This window comes from Hemitrygon akajei, chromosome 3 (genome assembly GCF_048418815.1).
Source record: "Hemitrygon akajei chromosome 3, sHemAka1.3, whole genome shotgun sequence".
NCBI classification, from domain to species: Eukaryota; Metazoa; Chordata; class Chondrichthyes; order Myliobatiformes; family Dasyatidae; genus Hemitrygon; species Hemitrygon akajei.
Window position 1 is genome coordinate 125,620,698 of NC_133126.1, and position 22,323 is coordinate 125,643,020.

The 22,323-nt window shown below is 41.0% G+C and overlaps 1 protein-coding gene across 3 annotated transcripts in view; it reads left to right on the forward strand.

The window, feature by feature from the left end:
* Positions 1–22,323, forward strand: part of arhgef4 (Rho guanine nucleotide exchange factor (GEF) 4) — a 476,594-nt gene that overhangs the window by 71,395 nt on the left and 382,876 nt on the right. For all 3 annotated transcript variants that reach the window (XM_073040794.1, XM_073040792.1, XM_073040793.1), the window contains exon 2: positions 12,160–12,195. In XM_073040794.1, the coding sequence (XP_072896895.1) occupies positions 12,160–12,195 (36 nt within the window). The remainder of the gene's footprint in view (positions 1–12,159; positions 12,196–22,323) is intronic.

Sequence of the window (22,323 nt, forward strand, 5' to 3'; positions counted from 1 at the left end):
CTGGCGTTGTCGTATAAAACCTGTCTGATCATTACGTATCAGTATGGGTAGAAACTCCTCTAATCGTTTGGCTATGATGGAGGTAAATAACCTATAATCTACATTAAGAATGGATATTGGTCTAAATGACCCGCATTCCATTTTATCCTTGCCTTCTTTCGGTATAGCTGAGATTATTGCTTCCTTCCAACTGGGTGGCATTTGTGCCTTTTTTAGAGCCCAGTTCAGTGTAGGGAGTAAAACAGGAATTAACTCATTTTTAAATTCTTTGTACCACTCTGCCGTATACCCATCTGATCCTGGTGACTTGCTTAATTTAAGCCTACTAATTGCAGCTTTTAATTCAACTTCAGTTATGTCAGCAGTCATCCTTCTATTTGTTCTTTGCTTAAAGTGGGTAACTCTAGAGAATTCAAGAAGGTGTCAATTTGGGTTATGCTTCCCCCTGGAACTTCGGAATATAGCATTTTGTAAAACACTTCAAAAGCTTCTTGAATTTCACTTAGCTTATTTTTTATCATTTTTGTTCTTGGGTCCCTAATTTTATGAATTGTATTTTCTGCTAACTTTTTTTTCAGTTTCCACGCCAGTATTTTCATAGATTTCAATCCACTTTCATAATGTTTCTGTTTCAGAAACATTAAGTTTTTCCTGATTTCTTGCGTAGCCAAATTATTTATTTCATTCCTAATTCTTTTAATTTCCCCTAATGTATCCTGTGCCAAATTCAATTTGTGTTTTTTCTCTAGTTCCTTCAGCCTATTTTGTAATTCCTCTAATGTTTTATTCCTTATTTTTTTTCTTATATGAAGATATCGCTATAATTTTCCCTCTTAAGACCGCCTTCATAGTATCCCATAAAATGGGAGGTGAAACCTCTCCATTATCATTAAATTCTAAGTAGAGATCAATTTCTTTTTTAATTTGTTCCTTAAAGTACGGATCATTGAGTAGACTTGAATTGAATTTCCAAATAGTATTCTTAGGATGTCGGTCAAAATCAACAGGTAAATATATAGGTGCATGGTCACTTACATCTATTGTCCCAATTCCACAGGTGTTTATTTAGTCTTTGTCTTTCCAAATGTTATGAAATAGTCTATTCTTGTATATACAGAATGTGGAGCAGAATAATGAGTGTAATCCCTTCTGTCAGGGAAAAGGTCCCTCCATATATCAATTAAACCAACATCCTCAAAAAGTGTATTAACTTCCTTATGTAAAGATTTTGTTTCATAGATCTTTCTATTGGAAGAGTCTAAGTTTGGTTGTAATTGAAAATTTAAGTCTCCCCATATATCAGGAGACCTTTTGTTTCTGTTACCATAATATCAGTAATTTTCTGAAAGAAACCAATATCACTTCCCGGGGGTGCGTATATATTCAATAGAGTAACTGAATTGCTGTCTATATTCCCCCTTTCCAGAATATATCTGCCTTCTTTATCTCCCATTTCAAATATTTTTTCAAAATTTAGCTTACTTGAGATAAGAATAGCAACTCCTCTCCTATGTCCTGATTTATATGAGGAGAAAACCAGATTAGTGAAGCCCATTCTCTTTAGTTTTTTATGCTCATTATCAGTTAAATGAGTTTCCTGTAAATATACTACATGGGCTTGTTCTTTTTTCATTTTGGATAAAATTCTCTTATGTTTGATTGGATTTAATAGCCCATTTACATTAAAAGAAATGAATTTTATCTTGTCCTTAGCCATCTGTATTTATCTGTCAATGTATCATTGAAATTAGCAGAATAAAACTTAATTGATCTACTCCCTGAACAAATAAGAACCAAGAAACTGAAATAATAACAGGAATGGCAACAAACGTGTGATTCCAAGGCTGAGGTCTCTAGTAAATGACCCTGCGTTGAGCTAGAGGAAATGTCTAGCTGTGGGGGATAATCCCGCCTACTTGTGAGTTGAGGGCCCCCATTGCAGTATTCATAAAAGTCAGTGAACAAATCCATTACAGAGAAAAGATTTCCCTGTGTACTCCTCCTATATATATATACACACACACACAAATATATATGCATACATACATACACACACACACACACACACACACACACACACACACACACACACACACACAAATATATTCTCATTTTGGTGGGGAAAAAGGAGTAAGTGAGCAAATAAAGAATAACAACTAAGTAATATAAAATCCACATTATAATAAGTATTTCTCGAGATAGGTATATCACCGTGTACTTTTGCTTCTGTTTAGCTTCTCAACATTTTTAAAGTTAGCCAAATCTTATGGTTGTCCTGAAGGGGGTAAGGACTGTCTTTGGGAAACTCCCGGTCTCTTCCTGATATGTTTCTCTCAGACTCATCCCGTCTCCTGCCTTCTCGTTTCTCGCACTATTTCCCAAGCCGAGTGGGTCTATTCCTCAGCCAGGCTTTCCTTTGTTTTGGTCATGCTGACGGGCAACCCTCTGGCCTTCATGTCTGTAGTCGCCTCTTCCACTGTCTGGTACAACTGCGTCCTGTTGTCATAAAACACTTGAATTTTAGCAGGGTACGGAATTTGAAATCTAATCTTATTTTGCTTTAATACTCACTTTACTTCAGGGTATTCTTTGCGTTTCTGGAGGACCGTGGGGGGGGGGGTAATCTTGGTCGAAATATATTAATTTATCCTCTAAAAACACTCTCTTCTTACCCCAGGCCCTTTGTAGAATCTCCGCCTTGGTGCTGTCCAGAAGAAATTGAATTATTATTGAGCGTGGCTTTCTATCCTGGGTAGGTTTTGGAATGAGCGCGCGGTGGGCTCTTTCGATTTCCAGCTCCATAGCCGGGGGAAGATCCAGCGCGTCCCGCAGTAACTTTCCAACAAACTCTGTCATAGATGAGCCCTCCACTCCTTCGGGAACGTTGTAGATTCTGATATTTTTCCGCCGTGATCTTCCCTCCAGGTCAAGCAGTTTACCTTCGTGGTGAGGTATTATTTTTATTGTCTTGCTCAGTATCCATTCCACGTTTTGAACACGACCTTCCACCTTCCCAATGCGAGTCTCTGCCACCGCTGTTTTTTGATTAACACTGGCGAGCTCTGCCTTAATATCACGGAGCTGCTGCTTTATAGCTTTCTGGATCTCCATTATAGGATTTCGAAGATATTTGCCGCTTCGCCTGAACGAGGCCCGGCAGCCGCCTCGCTCGCACACGGTCGGGTCGGAGAGCCGCTCGTTGCACTTCTCTCGGACGCAGGCTCCGCCGTGTCGCTTTTTTTATTTCCATTTCTTCTCCCCATTCTTGCCCCTCTTTTCAGTTCAAATATTTTTCGAAAAGTATTATATTTGACGAGTTAATGGGTCTTAATATGCGTTTTTCCGGAGGAGCTAGTGACTTAAGCTGCCATTCTCGACGATGATGTCACCGGAAACCCCAGCCTAATGCTTTTCCAATGACCAATGGCGTTTCACCTCTTTCCGATCGCTTTATTACTTTCACCTTATTTTCAATCGCGATCGTGATTATTTTCGTGAACAGAAACACCGTGGATTCAGAGCTACGCCGGGTCCTAATGCCCACCGCTCTGAACATGTTAAATAAAGTCCGGGAATCCGCTGGGTCCTAAAGAGCACTGTACTGATTCAGGTTAAATAAGGGACCTGAGCATCTGCGATTTTTGGTATCCGCAGGGGGTCTCGGAACCACTCCCCCGCGGATAAGGAGGGCTGAGTGTACATGGTTTACAGGAGGCTTAGAAGGTCTAATGACAACTGTCCTTGAGTTGCGATATTCTAGAATAAATTGAATCTTACCATTGGTCTAAGGATTCCACTCATCACAGTCATCTTTGGATATCTTAAGCTGGAGAGGTCAGTTACTTGTGTTTTTGTTAGTGATTATTTAAAGATAACAAATGTTATTAACTACCCTGTGTCTGTTCTCTGTCTCATTCCCATTTGATTCACAGCTGATTGTCTCCATCAGCTTGCTTTCTGAGAAATACTGAAAGAACTTCTTTCTGTTATATTTTGTTTATGCTCACCTTACGAACACAATTCCTGCCGTTTTACCCTATGTAATATTCATGCTTATTTAGAAAGGCAATCACCCACCCCGCATGTTTCCTTGTTACAATGCTGTTTCACTTCATTCACTGTAAAACAGTTTGAGAGATCTGGAGTATGTGAAACATATTAGATGGGAACAACTCTTTCAATTTGCATACTTGTTTCTTCGAAAGGTTGCCGTTTTTACTGGAGTCCTTGATTAAAGCAGAATTTAATTTGGGAAGAGTTTTGGGATGCTGTGAGTGCAGGCATTATGAATTTCTTGGCAACACACACAAAAAGAGTAAGCAGTCGATGTTTCGGGCTGAGACCCTTCATCGGGACTGTTTTTCAGGAATTAATTTCTTTCTACAGTTTCCCTTAGTAGAACTGAGGGCGGTTATGAAAAATTCAGATATAGTTAGTAAAATATCTCAAAGTGGCATAATTGCAGTGTGTTTTGGAGCATCAAGAGGTCATGTTTTACACATGTTGGGGCATGACTGTGCTCTGAACCCAAACCCCACAACTTTAGGAAAGAGATCAAACAGGACACAAAGGTTCTTCTTTTTGGATTCAAACAGGGTTAAAAAAATAACTAACAGAATGATTGAGACATGTTGTATCTTTGGGTATTGTTATATTTAAATGACCAAAGGATACTCGGACATGATTCATGGTGTGGACTTAGGTAAATACATTCAATTGAACTAATATTTAATCAGCAATTTCAAATTTAATGAGGCATATGGCCGGTGGTTTCGTTGTGATTAGGGATTTGGGAGGGAGCTGCCCATGATTACAATTTAACAGAATTAATATTTGTGATTTCCCACCATTCATAGCACTGAAAGCATTAACTCAGACACTGTGCGTTTCAATGGGTAGCAGAATAAGCTATATAATTGTTGACTAGTGATTATAAAGTCAAAGGTCGTAATGTTATTAGAATAATTCTGAGGACATGATTGGAATGGTCAAAATTGTTTAGGCCCTAGTCAGTTTGATATCCTGTCTGACTGGTGGGGGCAGTACACATGGACTTCAGTAATACCCTTGACAAGTTTGGAACCGATGGGAGCCAGGGCAAGTTGCTTTGGTACCATGAGATACAGGATAATGGTGGGAGGTTGGACTTGATGATTGAAAGCCTTTGGCCAGTGGTGTATAACAGGGATCAGTGCTGTGACACTTGGTGTTATATGCATGAATGTCAGAAGTGAAAAGAAGATTGGTGATGCTGTTGATAGTGAGGAGGATATAGTACGATATTGATCAGCTAGTGAGTTAGGCTAAGTAGTAGCAGATGGAATTTAATCCTTTAAGTGTGAGCTGGTAAGGACTGGTCATACATTAGGCTTAAGGACGCCTTCAACCTTAAGGCTCTTGAATGAACTTATCTTAAATTGGAGATAAACTCTTGTCCTCACAATGTACCTCACCCTGATCTCTGCTCCTTATTGTCTGCCTGCATTCCACTTTCTCTGCAACTGCAACCATAACATTATATTCTGTTATTGCATTTCCCTTGTACCAGCTCAAAGTACAGTACTTAAGTTTTCAAGTAATCTGTATGGATCACTGTAGCTTGGTACATGTGAAAATAAATAATGAATATCAATGCCATGAATGTTAAACACCTAGAAAGTACTGAGGAATCTTTGTGTACAAGGTCGAAGATCCCTGAAGGTGGTGACAGGGATATACAGGGTTCTGAAGGAGGCATATGGGATGTTTGCCTTCACTGGCCAAGTCAGGGGGTATAAGATTATGGTAGACAACTTTGTGAAACATTGGCTACTACACATTTGGAGTGTTGTGTGCACCTTTCTGGGGACACATGGATGCATTGAGTGACGGGATAGACACACTAAACCTTTGCCTTGGAATGGCATTTTGGTTATGACGAGAGACTTGATAGGTGAGGCTTGTTTTCCTTGGAGTGGAAGGAGCTGAATGGGAACCTGATAGATGTATACAATTACATGGGAGGCACAGGAAGGGTAGATAGTAAGAAACTTTCCCCCCATAGAAGCAGTATCTATAATGAGAGGGCATATATTTAGGTTAAGGGAGATTAGAGGGAGAAGTTTTTCACCCAAAGCTGGTTGAAGTATGAACTGCTCCAGCCAGTGGAGGTGGAAACTCAAACATTTAAAAGGTATCTGGGTGAGCCTTAGAGTCACCAAGGAAGAGAAAACTATAGTTGGTATGTCAGGTTAGTATTGATGGATTCTGTCATGGAGACTGCCCTGGAGATAGTGAGTCAAAGGGCCTGTGTGTGCTCTGTGACTCTGTGAGATGTTAGTATTGGCCAACAACAGAGAATAGAAAACCGGGTGTTATATTGTCTGTTCAAGTTCAGTCCAAAGAACTGGTCGCACAATCTCTATTGATGAGGGACTCCATTACAGAGAAAATGTTACACTGTCAGAGGTGCTATCTCTCAAATGAAATACTTAGAGACACCATCTACCCCATTGGGCGCATAAAGCATTTCAGATGCTATCTCAAAGTTCAGAGTTCAAAGTACATTTATTATCAAAACATGTATAAATTATACAACCTTGAGATTCGTCTCTTTAGAGGCAACCACAAAACAAACCCAAAGGAACCCATTAAAAAAGAGGACCATCGAACACCAGATGTGCAGAGGAAAAAAAAGCAAATCATGCCACCAATAAAAGCAGTCAAATAGTGTTCAGAACTGAAATCCTGAAAAGAGAGGGGGTCCACAGAGGTGTGGGGAGATCTTCCATTGCCCACAACTCTGAATCAACAACTAACAGCACTAAAACACACAGCTAACACATTGCCCAAACACTTATCACATTGCTGCTTATAGCACCCTGTCGTGCAAATTAGCTGCAGGGTTTGCCTATATTTTAACAGACTTCTAAAATAATCATTGCCTGTGAAATACCAAAGCATTTTGTAAATGTGACAGGTGTAGTGCAAATGCAAGTTTGTTGTCACTTTAATCCACAGGGAGCTTGTCATATTAGGATATTTTAAGAGATAGTAAAATGGAATTACTTGTTGAGTGAGTGCTTAATGGCCACGATGTCGGCTGATCTTCTTTGTCCACTGACTTCTTGTGGTGACTGGCAGTCCAACTTAAAGATGCATTACTGTCACCAACTGGAGTGTGGTGCAGAGAACTGGGAAACAAACACACTGCCACTTCTCTTTCAAGTGAAAGCTAAATTACCCCAAAAGCCCTATGGGTTGTAAACAATGAAAGACAATATTGTGAATTAACCTAAAGTCACTTCAATGACGTAACAAGGTTTGTAAATGAAAGCTATCAACCCCAAAGATTGTAGTGAAGCCTGCAATTGACTTATTTCAACCTTATACGCTTCACACTGTAATAGTATATATTCAACTGTTTCATAATGATGACGAAACCTACACAACCCAGAATGATGTTCCCCAGCAAGATATAAGGAATAATTAAGCATTGGATGCCTGATTCTAAGTTATGATGGCTTGCTGAAGGTGATGTTTTCTCTTAAATTCCTAATCTGTGGTTAATTGCCATGACAACAAGAACTGGTTGCACACTACTTCAAGGACTATAATTCTATTTATCCAGATGTTTTGTTAAACGACCTTGCGGAACTATGTGAATACTTTAGATGGTTGATATGAAATTAACTCCAGTGTTTTTCTGGCTGTGGATGATGTTATTTTACCATGAGCCTATGTATAATTAGAGATTTATTCAATCTGTGGGGTTAACTCATTAATATGAACCGGTCTTGTTCAAATGAAAAGGGTGTGAAATTTGCCAGCACGAATGGGTGCAGGACATTCCCTCCCATTGCAACAGGTCCAAACCTCGAAGGTAAGCAGGCTAGTGAGCTGCCTCCTTACCTCCAGGCAGCTCAGGAAGGGAAGTGGATATTATTTTTGGGCCTTGGGTCTGGAGTTTGTTGGAGGGGCTTGGTTCGGGTAGCAGTGGGATTTGCACTGCTTTGGAACTTTTATCCCAGAGCCAGATCCCCATGGTTTTATTTCTCAGCCAAGTTGTTTTAACTTTTTGTCTCCACTCTCTGTGATGTCTTTAAGGACTGCGGTCATGCCACAGATAGATTCTGATTGTAGTTAGTCCTTCATAGTTCCAGGCTAACTTTGAGAATGGGTTATCAAAGGGACATTATAAGTCCATAAGACAAAGGTGCAGAATTAGGTCATTCAGTCCATCAAGTCTGCTCCACCATTCTATGATGGCTTATTTATTATCTCTCTCAAGCTCATTCTCCTGCTTTCTCACCATAACCTTTGATGCCCTTACTAAACAAAAACCTTTAAACCTCCACTTTAAAGATACTCAATGACTTGGCCTCCACAGCCGTCTATGGCAGTGATTCCACAGATTCACCTGCCTCTGGCTAAAGACATATCTCCTCTGTTCTCACAGGACACCCTTGCAATTATGTGGCTATGTGCTCTGGTCCTAGAATCCCCCCCATAGGAAACATCCTCTACATGTCCACTCTGCCTAGGCCTTTCAATATTCGACAGGTTTTGATGAGTTGCCCCATTCTTCATTTTAAACTCCAGCAGGTGGAGGCCCAGAGCCATCAAATACTCCTTCCTTACCACCAACTCAACCTGCAAGTTAACCTTTAGGGAACCCTGCTTGAGGAATTCCAAGTCCCTTTACACATCTGATTTCTGAATTTGCTCCCCATTTAGTAAATTGTCTATGCCTTTATTCCTTCTTCCAAAGAGCAAGACCATACACTTCCTTACACTATATTCCATCTGCCACTTCTTTTCCATTCCCCTCATCTATCTATGCCCTTCTGCAGACTTCCTGCTTCCTCAACACTCTCTGACCCTCCACTGATCGTTGGATCACCCACAAACCTGGCCACAAAGCCATTAATTCTGGCTTTGACAACATCCAGCCCAAGATCTTAAGGCACAAACTAACGGAGATGGGAGTAGACTCTCACATGGTGGATTGGATAGTGGACTACTTGACAGATAGACCTCAGTATGTGTGGTTGGGAGACTGTAGGTCTGACACGGTGGTCAGAAGCACAGGGGCGCCGCAGGGAACTGTACTCTCTCCGGTCCTGTTCACCCTGTACACATCAGACTTCCAATATAACTCAGAGTCCTGCCATGTGCAGAAGTTCGCTGATGACACGGCCATAGTGGGGTGTGTCAGGAATGGACAGGAGGAGGAGTATAGGAAACTGATACAGGACTTTGTGATATGGTGCAACTCAAACTACCTGCGTCTCAATATCACCAAGACCAAGGAGATGGTGGTGGACTTTAGGAGATCTAGGCCTCATATGGAGCCAGTGATCATTAATGGAGAATGTGTGGAGCAGGTTAAGACCTACAAGTATCTGGGAGTACAGTTAGACGAGAAGCTAGACTGGACTGCCAACACAGATGCCTTGTGCAGGAAGGCACAGAGTCGACTGTACTTCCTAAGAAGGTTGGCGTCATTCAATGTCTGTAGTGAGATGCTGAAGATGTTCTATAGGTCAGTTGTGGAGAGCGCCCTCTTCTTTGTGGTGGCGTGTTGGGGAGGAAGCATTAAGAAGAGGGACGCCTCACGTCTTAATAAGCTGGTAAGGAAGGCGGGCTCTGTCGTGGGCAAAGTACTGGAGAGTTTAACATCGGTAGCTGAGCGAAGGGTGCTGAGTAGGCTACGGTCAATTATGGATAACTCTGAACATCCTCTACATAGCACCATCCAGAGACAGAGAAGCAGTTTCAGTGACAGGTTACTATTGATGCAATGCTCCTCAGACAGGATGAAGAGGTCAATACTCCCCAATGCCATTAGGCTTTACAATTCTACCGCCAGGACTTAAGAACTTTTTAAAAGCTATTATTAATGCTTTTTGAGATAGTGATTTAGATGCATATCATATTTTTTTTACTGAGTTAAGTATTGTATGTAATTAGTTTTGCTAAAACAAGTGTATGAGACATTGGAAAAAAGTTGAATTTCCCCATGGGGATGAATAAAGTATCTATCTATCTATCTATCTATCTATCAATGTGACAAGAAGTGACTCTGACACCAACCCCTGTGGAACACAACTAGTCATTGGCAGCCAACCAGTAAAAGCTCACTTTACTTCCATCCCTTGTATCCTGCCAGTCAGCCAATTTTCTATCCATGCTAGTAATTTCCCTGTAATACCATGGGCTCTTACCTTGTTTAGCAGCCTCTTGTCTTAGTTAACATGATGGGATTCTACTGTAGCATCTCAGTATCAAGCCTTATGTATTTAATATGAGATCAAGAGCTACACCCCATTAAGCTGATGAACCTTGCATCCAGGCTCCACCCGAGAAACAGGAGCAATGAGCACCAATTTGCACTCCGTCTCCAACTTGGCCTTTAACAAAACTGTACTGTTACACCACTATCATTGATCTCTCATTAGTGGCACTTTCCAATGACTTGGTGTCTTCAACCTTTAAATGCAATTAGCTCTATCAGGACCCAGTAGTCTCTACCCTTGCCTCGTAAAACACCCTAGGATACATCACATCATACTTTGAGGAATTGTTCACTCTTTAGCTACATACTGTAGATATCAAATGCTTCCTGCTTTTTAAATTAAAACTTGTTCTAGAATTTCATCAACTCCCTCCTTTTTATCAGTTATGAAGATCATAAATATGGGAATTATATCATCAAGTCAGGAACAGCTGATTTCCTCATCCATCAGGCCTTCCCTGGTCATCTGGTATAACTAAACCTGTAATACTTTGAACGGTGCAATTACTGTCAAAGTGGGATATTTTTCAGACGTGTGATTTCTGTTATCTCTTCCGAAAATATTGCACTCAAACCTGCAGACCCACTGCATAAGTTCTGATCTTAACTTCCTGAACATTCTTTCAAGGGTCCCAGCCCATTATAATCATAATCAACCCAAGACAGAGGTCACTCCCCCACCTATTTCAATAGTTGGAAAATCAACGCGTCTCATCTCACTCAAGGCTTCATTATAAGTGACATCCCTTTTAAGTGCTTTAAGCATGTATGCAGGTGGTCAATGAAGAGAGAACTCTTTTACTTTGTTCACACACTGCTGATGCTACTTCTTTGCTTCAAATGCTAGCTATCTGGAGAACACCCGAGAAAACTGATTTCCCTTATCTTACTCAGACAGCTCGAGACCTTGATAGTCTAGGACTTCCCCGTCCCAGCCATTAACTGGAAACAGCTGCTGGTTGTAAGGCTCCTTTGTCTGAGAGTGTTGGCTGAATCCACTGATTATAATTTTTTTTCCCTGGTACCTTCCTTCTATTCAGTTTGCAACTGAAGCGGTTTCGGTGAGTTTTGTCATACAAGAAAGCCGACCATTCCTTTCGAGTGGCAGCTTGGCTCATATAGCACCGTCCTGCCCTCTGAATCCGAAGTTGTACATGCAAGCCCTGTTCTAGATCTTGAGCACAAAATCCAAAACTTTTAGTCCAAGAAAGGGGTAGTGCGCTTCCATACTATCCTGTGCATAAAGTTTTAATCTGAACTTCGGTGGATATTAAAGGTCCTGTGGAATGAACTGAAGAAAAGCAAGATCATTAAAGGTTAAGCACCTTCCTTTAAGCAGAAGCCGATAAGCTTTTCCCATTATCAAATAATTACAGATTGGTGTGGACATATCAACATTAATTGCATTTTAAGGTAATTTGGTGAATGTAATATATATTGTGATTTTCTGGAAGTGGCTAGAGTGAATGGGTGAAAAACTTTTCCTGTTACAGTATTCAATCATTTTAAATATTTTGACGTGGGCATGTTTTCCCCCGTGCTAATATTCACAGTGTGATATATTATTTATAATGACTTATTTCTTTGCATATACGTAGAAGCTGACTTTATTTTTCTTTGCTTTGTCACCATAAATTTTCACAACCTTGAATAGTCAGCCTCAGTTGATAGTTCAGTAAAAATGTTTGCCTTCTGGAGTACAATGGACCAATATGGTGTTATCAAACCACTTACTTTAATAAACTCAAAACAGAATCGCAGACAATGAGACTGAAAGAAAACATGGAAATTGTAATTGTCTAATGCTCCTGTATTGTCTTTAACTTTGTCAGCTAATTAATTACCTTTTTGGAAAATCTAACTTAGGTATTTTCTCTTTGCAGCGAGCATTGGATAGAAATTCACTCCTGCAACAACAGGTAAGAAGTCTTTTTCCCCCTTTACTCTCAAGGTTACAGTCGTCTTATGTCTTCCTGGTTCAATGCATTAACTTTGATCCATTCAACTTAATTTTACCCGATTGTTGCTTTTTGTGCACCTACTTCTGCCTTACTAGCGTGCTGACCCTAAAATGCACAATGACAGAGTGTGGCAAAATTTGTTGGCAGTTACTTAATCAAGATGTCACTTAATCAGACAGCCGAGAGAGTATGGAATGAACTGCTAGTGTAAGTGGTCCATTTGAGCTCGATTTCAACAATTAAGAGAAGTTTGGATGGGTACATGGATGGTAGGGGTATGGAGGGCTACGGTCCCGATGCAGGTCGATGGGAGTAGACGGTTTAAATGGTTCAGCACAGATTAGATGGACCAAAGGGCCTGTTTCTGGGCTGTACTTTTCTATGACACTCAGACTCTTTGTGAGGTCTGGTCTGTTAGTGCATATGTTTCTGTATTCGTTGATTTTCAGTGATAAAAATAATCTTTTATGATGTGTGAAAGAGCTTTTGGAACCAGATTTGCTCTTCAGTGTAGACGTTTTGTAGACTGAGACATACACAAATCATTCACATCTTGTACTCAGATTTCCTCTTGAGCATGCCCTGTACATACTGGTATGCTTTCTGCTCTTGAATCCCTTCAGGTAGTATATTTTAGGTTATGCTGCTGTGGTGAACTACATATACCTGTCTGGACACACCCCCTGCTGACTGCTCCTGTGGCCCCTCCCACTGACCCTGGTATAAAGGTGATTGAGGTCTGAGCCCAGCCCTCAGTCTCCAGGATGTAGTATGGTGGTCAACTACTGTTTGTTCTTCCTTCCAGTCAATAAAAGCCGATATCTCGCCTTCACGTCTCAGAGAGAGTTATTGATGGTGCATCAGCTGCCTCTTCAAATTCATCACTCCTTAGCAACATTAAGTTGTGCCTGCCTTTTTATCAGTTTACTACGTCCTGTGTGCCCTGGCGATGTCTGCCATGAGCACCCTCATCATTCACTATGGAGCCTGCTTGAAAAATGCTAAAGTAATGATAACGAAAGGGAAGGAAGTAAGGTTTGAAGATGGCGGCTTCATCAGGAAGAGGACATGAAAGAAGTGATCGGTTCATAAGTCTGAAGGCAGTGGAGAGAGAGCTGTTCTTGAGCATGGTCAATTGCGGCACATGGAATGGCACATTGAGTATCACAGGTTAGTTGTGTTACGAACCCCGTAACTGGGTCACTTACCAGCAAAGATAGAGAGGTCCGTTGAAGTCTGATGGTACTATTTTTAACAGTATTTATTGGTAAAAATACACAAAAATAATATCAATGCAAACATACAGATAATATACGTCGTCAATACTAGATCTAAAAGTGCGGGTATAATAATAATCAATAAGAAATAAGCTCTATCATTGTTTAGGGGATAATGTATTGTCCGATGGAAATATAAAAGTCATTCATTTCAGGCAGGCTTCCGCCTTTGGGGACCGCTGGGTTTTCAATTGTTGGAGAGAGAGAGAGAATTTAGAACTTGCTAGCTTTTCCTTTTTATGATGTCGATCCTTCGAAATTTCGTTGGTGGCCTCTTCTTTAGCTAAGCCGTTCTTCCGTGCTAAGCCCGCCAATTCCTTGGCAAATGGAAAAGGACGCACGCGGGCCCCCACCGGCTGTCGCTATTAAACGCTGTCACGGGATTTCTAGCGTTTCTCCTGGTGCGTCTGAAGGGGTTGTTCCCCAGACCCTCTTTTATCCTTACTCACAGGGTCTCAGATGTCATTCAGGTTGGGATGATGCAATCCCTCAACCAGCCCACTCTGGTCATTCTCTGAGGGCTTCAATGAATAGTACAGTACTCAATACACAATTCTGTCTCCAAGAGACAATGGCCGTTATCAATGGTTCCGCCTTTCTGGGGGCCAGGACACATTCCAAACCCTTGTGGATTCTGCGTGTCTCTCTCTCATTTCTTGGGTCCCAGACCTGAATTAATAGCGATCTTGCGATTCTCAAAAAGGAGGGGGCGACTTTGTATCCTTCGGCCCCTCAGAGTTGTGGCACGTTCGTAACAGTTGGGAGTTGGTTTGAAAGGATTTGGCAAGGGGTTTCAATGTCTTTCGTTCTTGTCAAATAGCTCAAGCATTTACAAACAATCTCTCTGGATGTCATAATTGTTGGAACACTGAGAAATGAGAAATGCAGTTATCTAGATTGGCAACTGTAGTCGCCTTTGTGTTAATTCTCCTAACGTGAAGCACAATAATACTAAAAATTTACATTGGATGAAGGAAATTTAGGCACAGGAATCTGCATTATTTGTAGACCATATACTGTATATCCTCTCTGTCATTAGCTCTCTCCTATTCAACAGCCCAAGCACCTGCAAAATTAAATCAGAGTAAACATTTCCTTTATTCCAGGAATACTAGAAATCACCTTCTCTCCCTAATTATTTACTTAAATCACGACCATACATTTATGCATCTCTGAGTGAGAATGAATAAATGAATAATGTACTTTAAATTTTGTAAAGGTTTGTTCAAGATGCCTCTTTACATGAGGAAATAACAACACAAAGCCATACAAGTGCTCGCTATCCCCAGCTCTGCACCTTTTCCTCTCCACACCAAAGAGTCAGAATGTAATCTTAAGTGCAACCGTTTTCTGAGATGGCAGGTTTCCAGATAAAGAGTCAACTTTATCAAGGTGAATGTTGAGAGTGGAGACACATGTTTGCAGATGCAAGAATCTGGAGAGTGCTGGAGGAACTCAGTGGGTTAGGTAGCATCTATGGATGAAGGGAAATGGTCGAAGTTGGGAGAAGGGGCAGAGCAAAACTGGATCTTCTTATCACCTGCCAGCTCTTGCTTTCCTTGCAGATGAAGGATCTCAATTCGAAACATCAAAAGGAAAACAACTTAAGGAGAGAGCTAAGACAATACCTGGTTCTCTTGAGATAAAAAAAACGAGATATTAGGTAGGATGAAGAGAAGTCCCACACCCCTTCAGTCATTCAGTTCTTGAGCTATCCTGCGCAATCTTAATTACGACTTCAGTACAGCAATGATATGTCTTTTTTTGTTCAACTTGTCCTCTACTATGCATAGCTTTGTTTAATTTACATTTTTTGGTGTGAATGTTGTGTCTCTAATGCTATGTTGCTGTGAAGCTGCTGCAAGTCAGTTTTTCATTGCACCTGTGCACACATAACCTTGTACAAATGACAATAAATTTGACTATCATTGACTTTGAAATAGGCGCGTCTTCAAAGCTTAATGGAGAAGGAAGAAGCAGAGAGATTTGTAGAGAGTTTCAAAGAATAAGACCTGGGTGGTTACTCATTGAAAAGAGAAGGAAGTGCAGTTTGCGTTAGAGGCTAGTGTTGGATTACAGATGAAAATAAGGTCAGCAGATATTAAACAGAAGAGGTGTGGAGTGGGGTGGGTGAGGGTGAAGTAATGTAAACACAAAATAATCATCTTCAGACCTTAGACTCAGAGCATATTTTAAAAAACCTGGTGATTGGATCAAGCATTTTTTAGTCCATAGGCAGTAATGCACTTGTTTGTCCCATTCTACTTAAGAGGGTAAGAGACAAGTGCCTGTAAATAGTCAAATCTAAATCCCATATTGTCTAAACCATCCAATTACAGATCATCTGAGTGTATTACCTTCTGAACTGTTTTTGAATCACTTAGAAACACTGAACCACCACCACTGAACTGTTCCCACAACCTATCGACTCACTTTCAAGGACTCTTCATTGTATGTTCTTGATATATATATTGCTTATTTATTATTATTTTTATTATTTTGGTTTGTATTTGTGTTGTCTTTTGCACACTAGTTGTTTGTCCATATTGTTGGGGGCGGTCTCTCATTGGTTCTATGATGTTTCTTGGATTTACTGAGTATGTCCACAATGAAACAAATCTCTAGATTGTATATGGTGGCACGTATATACTTCGATAATAAATTTACTTTGAAATTTCAAATTTGATTGTCAGCCAGATTGGAATGTTTTATCACTAAATGTTAAAATGGATATTTGGCTCTGTCTAATCCTCCCATTTTGTAAACAGTCAAATCTGCTTCCAATGCTGCTTATTGTCTAAACCATTTAACTACAGAACATCTGAGTGTATTCTCTTAATAATACACTCTGTAATCTTAAAAAATGTTGCCTTAAATGTCTGAAGGGTGATAATTATATATTAATATATCTTTCATTTTAGTTGCTCAGTGTTTAGCTGGGGTGGTTGGCTCACATATAGAAGAAGCTTGGAGACAGTGTGAGAGGGAGGATAGGCAGGTGAAAAGACATTAGGCAGAGAAGGGATATGCTCTAACCAGTGGTTTGAGATGTGTCTATTTTAATACAAGAAGCATCATGAACAAAGTTTAGAGCGTGGATCAGTACTTGGAGCTATGATGTTGTGGCCATTACAGAGACTTGGATGGCTCAGGGGCAGGAATGGCTACTTCGAGTGCCAGGCTTTTGATGTTTCAGAAAGGACAGGGAGTGAGGCAAAAGAGGTGACAGCATGACACTGCCGAACAGAGATAGTGTCAAGGCTGCAGAAAAGGAGCAATTCATGGAGGGATTGTCTACTGAGTCTCTGTGGGTGGAGGTTAGGTACAGGAAGGGGTCTATAACTCTACTGGGTGTTTTTTATAGACCACCCAATTGTAACAGAGACGTTGAGGAGCAGATCTGGAGACAGAATCGGGGAAGGTGTAACAATAACAAAATTGTGGTGGTGGGAGATTTTAATTTCCCAAATATTGATTGGCATCTCCCTAGAGTGAGGGGTTTGGATGGGGTGGAGTTGTTAGGTGTGTTCAGGAAGGTTTCTTGACCCAATATGTAGATAAGTCTACAAAAGGAGAGGCTGTACTTGATCCAGTATTGGGAAATGAACCTGGTCAGGTGTCAGGTCTCTCAGTGAGAGAGCATTTTGGAGATAGTGATGACAATGCTATCTCTTTTACCATAACATTGGAGAGGGATAGGAACAAACAAGTTAGGAAAACGTTTAATTGGAGTAATGGGAAATATGAAGATATCAGGCAGGAACTTGGAAACATTAATTGGGAACAGATGTTCTCAGGGAAAAGTATGGAAGAAATGTGGCAAATGTTCAGGGGATATTTGTGTGGTGTTCTGCATAGGTACATTCCAGTGAGTCAGGGAAAGGATGGTAAGGTACAAGAACTGTGGTGTACAAAGGCTGTTGAAAATCTAGTCAAGAAGAAAAGAAAAGCTTACGAAAGGTTAAAAAAAACTAGGTAATGATAGAGATCTAGAAGATTATAAGGCTAGCAGGAAGGAGCTTAAGAATGAAATTAGGAGAGCCAGAAGGGGCCATGAGAAGACCTTGGTGGACAGAATTAAGGAAAACCCCAAGGCATTCTATGAGTATGTGAAGAGCAAGAGGATAAGACGTGAGAGAATAGGACCAATCAAGTGTGACAGTGGGGAAGTGTGTATGGAACCGGAGGAAATAGCGGAGGTACTTAATGGATACTTTGCTTCAGTATTCACTATGGAAAAGGATCTTTAGTGATTGTAGAGATGACTTACAGCGGATTGAAAAGCTTGAGCATGTAGATATTAAGAAAGAAGATCTGCTGGAGCTTTTGGAAAGCATCAAGTTGGATAAGCCTCTGGGACTGGAGGTGACAGAGGAGATTTCTGAGCTTCTGGAAATGATCTTTGCCTCATCAGTGGGGATGGGGGAGGTTCCAGAGAATTGGAGGGTTGTGAATGTTGTTCCCTTATTCAAGAAAGGGAGTAGAGATAGCCCAGGAAATTATAAACCAGTGAGTCTTACTTCAGTGGTGGGTAAGTTGATGGAGAACATCCTGAGAGATAGGATTTATGAATATTTGAAGAGGCATAATATGATTAGGAATAGTCAGCATCCCTTTGTCAAAGGCAGGTCATGCCTTACGAGCCTGACTGAATTTATTGAGGATGTGACTAAACACATTGATGGAGGTAGAGCAGTAGATGTAGTGTATATGGATTTTAACTAGGCATTTGATAAGGTTCCCCATGCAAGGCTTATTGAGAAAGTAAGGAGGAATGGGATCCAAGGGGATATTGCATTGTAGATCCAGAACCGGCTTGCCCACAGAAGGCAACAATTGGTTGTAAATGGGTCATATTCTGCATGGGGGTCGGTGACCAGTGGGGTGCCTCAGGGATCTGTTCTGAGACCCCTTCTCTTCGTGATTTTTTTAAATTACCTGAATGAGGAAGTGGAGGGATGGGTTAGTAAAATTGCTGATGATACAAAGGTTCGGGGTGTTGTAGATAGTGTGGAGGGCTGTCAGAGGTTACAGCAGGACATCGATAGGATGCAAAACTGGGTGGAGAAATGGCAGATGGAGTTCAACCCAGATAAGTGTGAAGTGGTTCAATTTAATAGGTCAAATATAATGGCAGAATATACAGTGGTATTAATGGTAAGAATCTTGTCAGTGTGGAGGATCAGAAAGATCTTGGGGTCCAAGTCCATAGGACACTCAAAGCTGCTGTGCTTGTTGATTAACTCTGTGGTTAAGAAGGCATGCGCTGCATAGACCTTCATCAATCATGGGATTGAGTTTAGGAGCCGAGAGGTAATATTGCAGCTGTATAGGACCCTGGCTAGAACCCACTTGGAGTACTGTGCTCAGTTCTGGTCGTCTCACTACAGGATGGAAGTGGAAACTGTAGAAAAGGTGCAGAGAAGATTTACAAGGATGTTGCCTGGATTGGGGTGCATGCCTTATGAGAATAGGTTGAGTGAACTCAGCCTTTTCTCCTTGGAGTGACGGAGGTTGAGAGGTGACCTGATAGATGTGAATAAGATGATGAGGAGGCATTGATTGTGTGTATAGTCAGAGGCTTTTTCCCTAGGGCTGAAATGGCTATCACAAGAAGGCAGTTTTAAGGTGCAGGGGAGTAGGTACAGAGGAGATGTCAGGGGTAAGTTTTTTACACAGAGAGTGGTGAGTGTGTGGAATGGGCTGCCGGCGACAGTGGTGGAGGCGGATATGATAGGGTCTTTTAAGAGATCCCTGGACGGGTATATGGAGCTTAGAAAAATAGAGGGCTATGGGTAACCCTAGGTAATTTCTAAAGTAAGCATATGTTCGGCACAGCTTTGTGGGCTGAAGGGCCTGTATTGTGCTATAGGTTTTCTATGTTCTATGATTCTACAGAATACAAACTTGGCTTTGTGACAGACTACTCAGTAGAAATGTATTTTGAGCCATGGCTTTCAATGACAGCTCTACATTGCACCACATGCCCTCACCCCTAAAAGAAGTGCCATTGTCTTAGCAGACACACCCACATCCTTTAAAACAAGCTTCTTGCTTGCATTCTGCCTGCGTGACTGGTATTAAGACTAGGATGGATTTCCTGATTTCACAAGTCAAAATCCTGAGGGCAGGTACAGCCTAACAAAAGAAATGTCTTCAAGCTAAAGGCAGCAAGCAGCACGTTGGATAAATATAAGAATTTTTGAAGTCTCGTGTGAATGGGTGCCCAGATCAAGTTCTTTGGGGGTCCATAACTGGGAGGTTTGGGAGTGGGGATTGGATTTCAAGGAGAGAACTGAGTGTAATTGGAGCAGGGTTTATCATATACTGATTAGAGATGGGAAGAATATAAAGCAATTGGTGGCTTCAGTATTCTTCTGTAGCTTGGAAGTTGGAGAGAGATGAGAAGGGTGGGGGGAGACCAGTGATTTTTGAGGTGGTTAATGGCCTGGATAGCTTGACAGGTCTCATAGAAATTTTCTTGATCCTCGTGGTTCCTGTGTTAATTCAGCACTCAGTGGCGGTCAATAACCATTGCAACAAAGGCAGACAACTTCATTGTATTTAAATAAAGTACCAATTCCCTATTAGTGGATTGGTTTTAAAACCAGAAATGGACAGGTTTTAGATGGTTCAAATCATATTTCAAATACTGTAACCAAATCCTGATGAAGGGTCTCTGCCCAAAACATTGACTGTTTACTCTTTTCCAAAGATGCTGCCTGGCCTGCTGAGTTCCTACAGTGTTTTGTGTGTGTTGCTTTGGATTTCCAGCATCTGCTGATTTTCTCTTGTCAGTCTTAGATACCTTAGTTGGGAAAACTTTTCTGCAGTGCCATCTAGCTACAAAGGAAGACAACTACATTTTCAAAAGGAAACATTCTTTTGGGGCTAGGGATGTGCATTGGGAAAACCTTGAGCACAGGAACTTGGGGTTGTGCACAAGAAGATCTCATTCTACATTATACAGTAGTTACTAAAATACAACAGTCTTTCTCTCCATCACAACTTAGATGTCATACACCTCCATGAAATTTCTGTTCCAGATCTGAAAGTTCAAAGTAAATTTATTCACCATATACAACCCAAAGATTCATTTTTTTGGGGGATATACTCAATAAAACCAATAGCTATAATAGGACCAATGAAAGACTGCATCAATAGGGTAGGCAGCCAGTGTGCAAAAGACAAATGGTACAAAGAAAGAAAAATAAATAAACAAATAATAAACAGTTAGTTGAGTAAAAACGTTGCACTCATCATCAGCAAGACCAAAGAGCTGATTGTGGACTTCAGAAAGGGTAAGATGAGGGAACACGAACCAATCCTCATAGAGGGATCAGAAGTGGAGAGAGTGAGCAATTTCAAGTTCCGTTGTCAATATTTCTGACCTAACGTGGACACAACATATTGATGCAGTTATAAAGAAGGGAAGCTCAGTCATTTTGAGTTTGAGGAGATTTGTTTTGTCACCTAAAACACTCAAAAATTTCTACAAATGTGCTGTGGAGTGCATTCTGAGTGGCTGCATCACTCACTGTCTGGTGTGGGGGTTGGGGGGGTTTGGTCGGCTACTGCAAAAGATCGAAGTAAGTTGAAGAAAATTGCAAAGTTAGTCAGATCCATCGGGGTACTAGCCCCTGTAATATCCTAGACATCTTCAAGGATGCCTCAGGAAAGCTTTGTCCATCATTAAAGACCCCACCGCCCATGTCATGCCCTCTTCTCCATATTACCTTTGGGAAAGAGGTACAGAAGCCTGAAGGCACACATAGTGATTCAGGAACAGCTTTTCCCCTTGCCATCAGATTTCTAAATGGACATTGAACCCATGAACACTCTCCCTCACTACTTTTTTTATTTGTTTTTTTTCACTACATACTTTAACTTCCACTATTTTATAGACATATGTACTTAATGTAATTGTTTTGCCCTATAGTTATTTATCCTGTATTTCATTTATTCTTCCTTAAAGTTAACAATTTTTACAACATATGCAAGTGATAGTAAACCTGATTCTGATTCTGATTTTAAGTAATAAATATCGAGAATATGAGTCCATAGTTTGTGGGAACATTTCAGCTATGAGGTAAGTAAAGTTGATGAAGTTATTCACTCTTGTTCAAGAGCCTGGTGGTTGAGGGGTAATAACTGTTCCTGATCCTGGTGGTGTGAGCCCTGAGGCTCCCATACCTCCTTCCTGATGGCAGCAGTGAAAGGGATGCATGACCTGGGTGGTGGAGGTCCCTGATGAAGGATGCTGCTTTCCTGCGACAACACTCTGTGTAGATGTGTTCAATGGTGGGGAGTGCTTTACCTGTGATGGCCTGGGCCACAATCGTGATTCTTTGTAGAGTTTTCTGTTCAAGGGCATTGGTGTTTCCATACAGGGCTGTGATGCAATCAGTCAATATACTCTCCACCACACGTCTAGAGAAGTTTGTCAAAGTTTTAGATGTCATGCCAAATCTTTGAAAACTCCAAAGGAAGTAGAGGCTGTAATGACACTTGTGGGCTGGACCAAGGACTGATCCTCTGAAATGATAACACCAAGAAACTTAAAGTTGCTGACCCTCTCCACCTCTGATCCCCTGATGTTGATCGGATCATGGACCTCTGGTTTCCTCCTCTCGTAGTCAATAATCATCTCCCTGGTCTTGTTGACAATGAGTGAGAGATTGTTGTTGTGGCACCACTGAACCAGATTTTCAATCTCCCTCCTGTATGCTGATTCGTCACCACCTCTGATTCAGCCAATGACAGTGGTGTCATCAGCAAACTTAAATATGGCATTGGAGAAGTGCCACTC